General features: G+C 29.8%; 1 protein-coding gene across 1 annotated transcript; it reads left to right on the top strand.

The window, feature by feature from the left end:
• The first annotated feature begins 2536 nt into the window (after positions 1–2536).
• Positions 2537–3837, top strand: LOC104705791 (transcription factor PRE2). The gene is made up of 2 exons (XM_010421869.3): positions 2537–2801; positions 3532–3837. Exons 1-2 carry the CDS (start codon positions 2673–2675, stop codon positions 3685–3687), a joined length of 285 nt encoding a protein of 94 aa, XP_010420171.1. The 5' UTR covers positions 2537–2672; the 3' UTR covers positions 3688–3837.
• The last annotated feature ends 6545 nt before the right edge of the window (positions 3838–10382 follow it).

Below are 10382 nucleotides of genomic sequence, written 5' to 3'. Positions count from 1 at the left end.
TTTTACGAGGTTTTGATTTGAAAACATTTGACAATGAATGTATTGGCTCAAGTTCTTTGTTACTTATTCTATATATGCAAGAGTTTAGAGTACTAGAACTTCGTAAATTAAAAAAGTTAAACTTGCATGTTCCCTTTTTGTAATAACATGTATTCAAGCGTATTAAATTTGACTTGTGCATGGTACATCGAGGATATTAGTACGAACACTAATGCTATAAATACAAGCTTTGCAAACGTTGTAACTAAAAGCATAAATTTTTGGATATAGTAATCTCACCGCTACCGTAAAAAAAAAAAAGATAAGAACGAGAGGAAAAAAAAAACAGAGAAAAGAGGAGGTCATGTGGGAGGGGGCGTGAAGGATGGGGATGCTCATGCTCCCTGATTAGAGGGGAGAAAGAGTGTCCTATCATCACATGGGAGGTTAAAACTGGTTTTTATTTATAACAATTTAACTTACAAAAGTATTAAAACATTAATAGTCCCACCTTTGTGTGCTCATCAGCAAACATTTTTCTTAAATGTCCAATTTATCACACCATCTCCTTGTTTTCTAATATATATCATGCATCTACTTATCATCATTCATTCATATTTTTTGCATATGATCATCTTTACCATCATGTAAATGTTTTGTTGGTATGACACCAAAATAACATTACCATGTCTTTATATAAATCATAAAAAAATTGAAATTTGGAAATTACGCACTGAAGTATACGAATGTTAGTTTGGAAATCACCTGTCTAAGTCTTAGAACAAGCTCGTGAAATATTGGGTTCGGTGATATGATGAAATGCCACTTAAACATTACATAAATAAGCATACACTATGTATTGAGGTACACGTGATCAAGAGCTTGGAGACTAGCCCCTCCCTATTGGTTAGGATAGATACCGTACGTTCCTCTCAAATTGACCTAAGTCCATTGTTTTTATTTACCCGTATCTATAACTGATACACAAAATCTTCTTAGTTTAACGTATCATCGATCATAAAATAATGATATCATATATATATGATAAGTATATAGAGACAAGCGTTACACTAGCTAGTATAATAAGATAAAATCACGTGATGATATTTTAATGTTCATTGTTTTATTGGTAGAATTCAGAAATCGCTTCCCTCTGTAAATATTAAAATTAGTTTCTCTATGATTATATCAGATTTCACATGACAATTAAAAATTATGAAGATTAGTTATATTTTTGAATGGTGGTCGTTTGGTCTTTAAAAATTAATGATGCATTCTCAAAAACTCTCACCTCAAGCAAAACTAGTGAGCAATTAATTAAGGTTCTGATTACTATGCCTAATCATTCTTTTAATTTTAATAATTTTTACTATACAATTAATGTAATACTAGTTTTGTATCCGTATGGACTACATAAAAATCATGCTTTCTGAGATATTTTTTACTATTTCAAATTAATAAAATAAATGGTTGTAAAAATTATATATCTATTATGAGGCAGAATTTATGATCAACTAAGTTTATATTTTGGTTTAGTTATCTAATATTTACTTATCAATCCAAGTGAAAACATTGTTTTTCTTTTGGCAGAGTGAAAACATTGTCTTGATGCTTTATGTCACTCTAAATTTTCACTTGTGAATTATTGAATGATACAAAATAAGAGGTATTAACAATATAACTAATTTACTGTTTTGAAAAGATTTCAAAAATATATATAAGATTATAATACTATAATAATCAAATAAATTTCAATAAATGAAATACTACAATAATAAAATATATAGGCTTACAGTCTATATTTATTACTTATTTATATAAAAACTTAAATAAGAAATAATAGATACTATGTTCTATCCCATGAAAGAATTTGTCAATAATTAAGCAACCCAAAATTTTAGTATCAATTTTGAAATTTTTTAAGAAAAAACAAGGTTTTTTGGAGATCTAGGATTAATGTTATTGTCAATAATAAAAGGATTTTGTAAATATAAGAAAATATCAAATTTATAAATATCTTCAATATGTTTATCATTTTTTGATATGGTGTCTTTTTGTTTTAAGCAAATAGGTACAAATTGGGTTGAGTTTCACTCTAAATTTATTTTTGCAATGGTGCAATGGTGACTAATATAAATAGGTATTTATATTAGTCAAATTTAGAGTCATTTACTAAAAGTAATCGTCAATACGTATTAGATAACCAATTTATAGTATTAGATAATTTTAGACAAAAAAAGTATCATTTTAAATAATTTCTGTAAAAAAGATCTTTTAATTTATAAGCTGAAATAGTAGAGTTAAAAAATATATTTAAAGTTGTATATGAAACTATAAAAATAAAAATAAAGTTGTATAACACTATTTTTGGTGAAAGCGCAAGAAGTATATAATATTAGACATTGCAATCTGATCAATCGTAAATTCACGTGTCTTGTACATAATATCGAGTTTATTTGTCTTCGTCATAAACTCCATATTTAAGTTTATTTGTATTATTACTCTCTTTCTCTCTAAAAGTGGTCCTAGTTCTCTCTATATAACACCATTTCTTCTCCTTCTTCCTTCTCCCTTTCTTTCGACAAGCACAAACAATTATACTTCTTCTGTAACCCACAAGCCATCAATAGAAGTGGTCTATTCTTGGATTTATATTTATAAGAATATATTTTTAATATATCTTGTAAATCAAAATGTCGTCAAGCAGAAGGTCGAGACAAGCAAGCTCATCATCAAGAATTAGCGATGATCAGATCGCTGATCTCATCTCAAAGCTCGGACAGTCCATTCCGGAGATTCGCCAGAACCGACGCTCTAGCACGGTAAAAATTTCTACAAAGTTACAGTAATTCTATGTACTAGGAAGGATTAATTTGGGCTGTTCGGCATATATAGTCATATAAGTTTGAATTTTATGATATATATCTAGGGTTAGTCATTCTGTTCAATAGAGAAACACACATATACAACATGTTGGAATAGTGCATTATACTCATATATATCGAATTACGTGTGGGAGATTGCATTCTGAAGTGTCTAAAAAGACTTTTGACTATTAACCGGACTTTGAGGAGAAGGGGAACATATTTGATTATTTTCCCTAACTTCAGCATTAAGCTTCTCTAACTAATTTTGCTTTTATCATTGATTAATTACATTGAATGTGAGACGACTATATTGCTTCACGGACTATCAATTCAATACATTTATATATATGTACAGCACCGACTTATTTTTTTATTTAGTTTTCTTAGTTTCTAATTTATATACAACACGAAAAGGACGAACACTAGATAATTAAGAAAAAGCCGGTTTCTATATATGGAAGCATCGTTTTCTTATAGTACACACAACCATTCAGATTTGTTTTCAATTTCAAAACCAATGTGTTAACTTTTGGCAAGTTATGAGCATAATTTATCTTAAGCTTTATAATAAGCCATTAGCATCATAACTTAAAGCTAAGACTCGTTTGAGTATTTGTATTAATGAATAGAATATTATTATATTAAATTCTTACTATAGAATGTACAATTTGAAAAATGTATGTAGGTATCAGCGTCGAAAGTGTTACAAGAGACTTGCAACTACATAAGAAACTTGAACAAGGAAGCCGATGACCTCAGTGATCGATTGACGCAGCTTTTGGACACCATTGATCCTAATAGCCCACAAGCAGCCGTTATTAGGAGCTTGATTAATGGATAATTATTGAGTAGTTGTGCTTTATATATTTGTGTGTGTCTCATTGAGAGGTTGATCCATCAGGGTGCGCTTAATTATCTATTATATGTTTCTTATATATTATTTACAATCATAGCTAGCTAGGGTTCACAAATTGACCCTCTTTTGGTTTAACGTCATGCATGCAACCATTAAGCTTTAATTATAATTTTCAACCGAATTTTAGACTAATCTTCAAGATTTATAAAAAAAGTTGATTAATATATATATTGTCATTTTAAAGCGTACTTTTTTTGGTATTATGTTTTCTTTTTCTTTATATTTTATTTTGTAATTTAATTATTCATATATCTTTATATTATGAAACATATGAAAGTCTTTGGTTGAAATATCAAGTGGCAGGATCACACGAATCTTGCTTATTAATGTGGCAATAAGGACACCATAAAGTAACGCGATTTTTGGCAACAAAAAAATTAGTACAGAGTCTTTTTAGAAAATTAGTACAGAGTTCAACATACACTAAATCAGATTCTTAAAAGGAGTTTGTCGTCTTTTGTGAGCAGATGTGAAACATAAATGACGTTAATACTTAGATTTGTCGGAGAATTGGGATCATAAGCCACAAATTTTGCATAAATTAGCGTAGTAATTAAGTAAATTACTCACACGGTCACATATATATACATAACTATCTGCACATACATAAAAATATAAGACATGATGTGACTGTAACACAATCGTCTTTCAAATATGTATATAATTCATTAGTATGGAGATTTTTCATGATTTGTTACTCACTGGATGTTTCAAGAACTTGTGGAGTTCTCTCTTTCCATAATATATACACTATGCAATTTGTCTATAAAAAATTCACCAAAAATAATTCTACATGATGCAACGGTAAAGTAGTTAAATCGGTTGAAAATGGTAGCTTATGAAACAACTAACGAGAAACTTTTGACTACGAAAACTTTTACCTTTTAACATAAAATAAGCCTTTGACTCTTTCGTCAAAAGAAAAAAAAAACTTTTTTGACTTTTCTAGGTTAGGTAAAAGTAATTTAGCTGGGGTTTTCGGAGCTGGGGTTTTCTTTCTTTAGTCTCGTTATTTCTTAATTTTCGGCTCATTTATGTTTTTGTTTTCTTCCAACGGCATAGATCTGGTTTTTTCAGATCTAGATTATGAATCTTAAACCTTTTCGTTTTCTGGGTTTCTGGTGCTTATCTATAAAACTCCGTCAAGCTCAGCCTCGGATTTGGCCGTCCCTTTTCACGGCAGAGGCAGCCGTCAACCGGATCTATTCTGCCTCAGATAAAGAATCTCACTTTGTAGATCTAGATCTCCTTTTTTCTATTTCTCTAGGTTCTGGATCTGTCTCACCGCCTATGAGGCTTCTCATCGGAGCATCATAAAGAGGCTCGCACGACATCTCCATTCGGTTTTAATTTGTGGTAAAGGAAAATCTTGTATTCTTATCCGTTTATGTGATTTTTTTGTCTCAGATCTGTTTTAAATTATCAAAGGTTTAGGTTTTATTTGTCTGTTTTTGAAGTTCTAGATCTCGATCCGGAAAGTAATAGACTAGATGTAGTGTATTTTGCATGTTTGGGTTTTTTCCCTTTTGTTTCACCTCTTTTAGTCTTAGTCTGGAGGAGTGGGTTTGTACTCGCAGACTTAGTTCTCTGGATGAATTGATATCCTTGCCAGCTATTGTAATCCTTCTTGTTGTAGATCAATGAAATCAGATTGACCAAAAAAAAAAAAATTAGCTATTCTATTATAATGTAGTTTTATTTTGAAGACATGAATTTCAGTTTCCATTATCTAAAACGATTTCGAATATTTGACCTAAAGTTCAGAGCACTATTATGGCATAGTTTTTTTCTTTTCTGAACAGTATTCCCCCACAAAGATAACTGAACTAAACCTGGGAATGAGTTTTCTACTATTCACAACGACCAATAGCGATTGTCTATTTTATTATTTTATAAACTTGTTTTTCAAGTAATAAATAACCCAAACATAAAATGTCTAACTAATCTTTTAGGATATACATGTCGAGTAATCCAGTTACCAGATTTTTCAATAGACTTCTAAAACGTGATACTATTTTAATTAAGTACGTAGACAAAGTGAGGGTACTTCAAATATATACTTCGATATGCAAGGGAACTTAATTTGTTACGTCTATTTTGTTTTTAACTCTTCATTTTTGATGTATTACTAGCTAGCTTTATTTTGCTATCTATATTTTTAAATATCCATGTCAAAGGCTGTGAATATATTGTATCTGTAATTATTGTTTTATATAGTTACGTACTGATATTCGAATCATATTATAAATTTCCACAGTAGAGTTGGTGGTAAGTAGGGATCTCTCTATATGGTCCCTTTCAACTGAAACCTTACATTAAATAAGATACCCATATTATTTTGGGTATATATATATATATATATATAGTAATAGTTGTGATTTCTACTATATATTATTAAATTATTTTTCATCAAAAATAATATATTGTATAGAAATTTGAAGCTGTGTTAGTTTTTATGCAAATACATTTTTAGTGGTATGCTTATGTATTTTAAATCAATTTAGTCAGACAGTCATTTAATGTGGTTGGCTAAACACATATTAGTAGAATGCCTGAATTTCGATTTATAATATCTGATAAAATTGTTGAAAAGTGATCATAATTAATTTATAATAGCAAGTACGAAATCTGAATGCTAGAATGGGACGTTATAGAAAGATTTCAAAACAAGCCTTAACGAAAAAAATTGTGCACACAGCAAAGATAAGGACATTGCTTAATTTTGAAAAAAAAACCTCTATAACTTATTTAAAAATAGAAGAAATTCAAAAGAAAAAAAAAATCAATACCGGCTATAAAATTCCAAACAAATGCAATTGATGGGACATAAAATAGTGAATGTTGCTATACCCTACTAATTTTTATTATAACTACCGACATAATTGTTCACACCGTTAAACAAATTTTTTTTTTCATTGTTTTCCTTTTTATGTGTGTTCTACTTCGATCTAAGAAAACATAAATAATGAAAAGTAAAAAGCATATATAAATTGAAAAAATAAAGAGAGAGAGAGAAGAATTACATTCACGGTTAAGGTCGTTATCACTGTTTAACGGTATTGTCCAAAAAGGACCGGTCAATGTTACTACTTACTACTAGTAAGTACCTCTTTTGTCCTTTTCCCACATTTTCCGCGTTTTTTGACTTTTCAAACCCCCAACATTAATCAAATTACTACCTCACTTACACTGATTTAGCTAATAATACAACCGGAAAGGCTTATGTTTCGCCGTATCAAAAAGAAAAAAGAAAAAGCCGGTAAAAAACGATATGGATTTGATTTATGTATCATATGTATATAGAATCGATTTAAGAAAACATATAATAGTTTATGTATCTTATGATTTCTAGACTAGAGGAGGAAAAAAAACACATAAATTGTTGGCTTTTATTATGTTCTGAGGGGCTGGCTACAAACCGAGGCCGTAATATTTATAGGGTCTCTTAAAGGCCCAAATATTTAGGCCCGTAAGCTCAACACGCGTGAGTTTCATAATCATAAATTCATAACTAATTAAGGCAATAAATAACGCGCCCATCTCTACTCTTAAAAAAAAGACGTGCGCGTCATCACTGTGGCGAAGTGTCGGAAAGTAGCGGCCCATTTGCACGGCCGAGTTAGTTAGCCCATTAGTAAAATTGTTTTGAGCTTTGCGATCCAATCAATCAACAAATAGATAAATTAGTTTTTTTTTCCTTTCTTCGTCTACTAAGTTACTACCAGTGTTCACTAGACAGAAGCGGTTGGTGACCCAACATTTCGCGCCTAAACATTTATTATAGTAATACATCGTAAACATGTATTTTACTATTCTCACAAATATAAAAGAAAGAAAGAAAACAAATATATTTTAATTTTATTTATATAAAGTAGTTATTACATAAAAAAAACATTTGGTTTTAGAATAAAATCCATCATGTGAAAAAAGAGAGGATGAAATCCATTTTCACACTAAAAAAATGTTTGAAATCGTCTTTCTAGAAAAACGTATACGTTAAAATATTTTCTTCGAATCTTACCACATATATATACTCTTAAAAACCTGAAACTGGCAATGTTTGAGTGTCTACTTATATTTGTATTTTTGTCCATAAAGCATATGAATTTGAATATGTTAGAATATATCCCACATCGAAACAAATATAATTTTTTGGGCAATATATATAGTATGAGGTAATCTTCATTTTCTTAGCTAGCTTTTGGGAATAAATTAGACCCATTACTAATATGGTATCAGAGTCAAGACCTATTCTTCTCGATTGTGTGGACTACCACCTGTGGATGTTCAATTCCACAAACTTCACACTATAGATGTCCAATTCTGAGCGTGAGGGGGGTGTGTTAGAATATATCCCACATTGGAAAAAACGTAATTTCTTGGACAATATATATAGTATGAGGCAATCGTCCTCTCTTAAGCTAGCTTTTGGGAGTTAGTTAGGTCCATTACTAATAGAATCTAAGTGATAGTCGGTATCAAATTCTACTAAATTTTACGGATGCAAATTAATGTCTAACTTATGATATTGATGCTATATATATATATATTAAGATATTCATTTTTACGTGATTATTCATATATATCTTAATAAAAATATTGACATAATGTCATTCAAACATGAAGATAGTCATTCGAACGTGACATAATCTAGTTCTAGATACTTTGCTTGTCGCATGATAATAATTGTGAAGAAACGAACAATCGCTTTAGCTTCGGTTAATATAAGATATGAACAACACTACGGTTAATTTACATTTAAAACATGACTGGGTCAATAACTAACATAAAAGAAACGATCAAACGAACCCGTTTACAAATATAACGAAACAAGAAAAGGACCCGTTAAATGATAAATATTAATTGTTTAAAATAATAGTAAAGATTGGAGAATTGAAGTATCCCAAGAAAGAGGCAGAGAGAAGAGAAGTAGAGGAAGCAGAGCACATGGGAGCAGTGGAGCTAGTTGGAGAAGCTTCAGATCATATATTTATATTTTCTTTATTATTATTAATATTATTATTATAATGTAGTGTTTTTATAAATTAAAAAGACATTTCAATAATTTTTCTGCAACAAAAGCATATTGCCAAAGGGGATAGATAGATAGGTGTTAATACTCTTTCAAATTTTCCCAATACAAGCATGTGAAAGACCTTGTTGTAGGACAGGTCTGTGGCACTATATTGTAGGACCCAATTCTTTTATTTGTATTCAAATACTATATTACATTATACCCCCATATATTAACAAATGTAAACATATTGTGTATATATGTTTGATACTGCGAAAGCCACCACATAGATATGACAATTGGGAAACACTAGTGGTGGGTCTCTTTATCTTTCACATCTACCTTGGATTCTCATAAAAAACTCTTTCCAACAAAATTCAGTAGAGTGAAAGAAAGAGCATCTCAATCATCATGTTGCCAAACTATATCTATTTATCACACTATACAATGAATTTATATCATAGATTTTGTTTTCTTCTTCACGATTTACATATAAGGTGAATGGTTTGGAATCAGCATATATATATATATATATATAGGTGTTACGTTATTGAAAGAGCTTTCTTCAAAAATATTTAGGTCACACGTCTAGAAAGAGAGAGAGAGATAACCCTTCACATTTGGACCCCGAACTTTCAAAATTTAGTCGAATGTTTTTATTCTAACTTATAAGAAAAAAAAAAAAGACTTTATCTACCTATATATATATATATAATGTTTTTTCTTTTTGACGCAGTTAATAGTTATCACTTAATACTTTGAATCTAAGATTCTAAATAATAAAGACTAAGTTCGGTTATGTAAGAAAAAACTTAGGTCGGTGCATGGTGTGAACGCGATTACCTGGCGAGAAGAACACACATGCGTTTAAGTTGTACTGTGGAATGTTCTTCAAAAAACCAATGAGTGTGATTTTTCTTATAAGATTTTTTTTTTTTTTTTTAAATCCTTCTAAGAAAAGTAATATATATATGTACGCGACAGTACGTAAAATGCTAATAATAAAGTTTGAAAAATGCACTAATATAAAATCGGTGATCTATACGCACTAGCAAACCTTATACGTACAAACTACAGTTAGATATGTGGAGGATATATAATTAATTATTGATTACACCTGAAAAATTAAAATTCATGCATGATAAATTAATGTATTCAAGCGTACCGCTCCAAGACACTATTAGCATTGATTACAATTTCCCTAATGCTACGCCTATATTCGAGGATTGAGAGTAATGGGTGTCATCATTTCTTTTAATTGTTTGCTTATCTTCTTAAAATGATTACATGTTTGTACATATTAATTACATTGTACATGAGTAGATCTAAAAGTTTCCAACATTTTACACTGAATATATATCTCCTTGATCTCGATTTTTTTAAGCTAATCTTTATATCATATCCCTCAAAGATAATTTATTGGTGAATCTTGAGATCTAATTGTGAATATTAGGATAATAATTGTGTGACAAAAGGATTACTTTGATCAAAAAAATGTTTAAATCAATTGTATTAGTTGGTTTATAGTTGTATATATGTACAAGCTAAGCTGTATATTAGTAGCATAAGATTAAACAGTATACATAAATGAAGTGGAAAATGTATG

This window comes from Camelina sativa, chromosome 8 (assembly GCF_030686135.1).
Source record: "Camelina sativa cultivar CO46 ecotype springtype chromosome 8, ASM3068613v1".
Classification (NCBI taxonomy): Eukaryota; Viridiplantae; Streptophyta; class Magnoliopsida; order Brassicales; family Brassicaceae; genus Camelina; species Camelina sativa.
This window is presented reverse-complemented; position numbering and strand designations above follow the sequence as displayed.

Bases quoted from the DNA above. Each gene is read 5' to 3' on its own strand.
- LOC104705791 (XM_010421869.3), top strand. From the start codon at position 2,673: ATGTCGTCAAGCAGAAGGTCGAGACAAGCAAGCTCATCATCAAGAATT. The intron at 2,802-3,531 runs GTAAAAATTTCT...AAATGTATGTAG, and splicing joins AGAACCGACGCTCTAGCACG to GTATCAGCGTCGAAAGTGTT.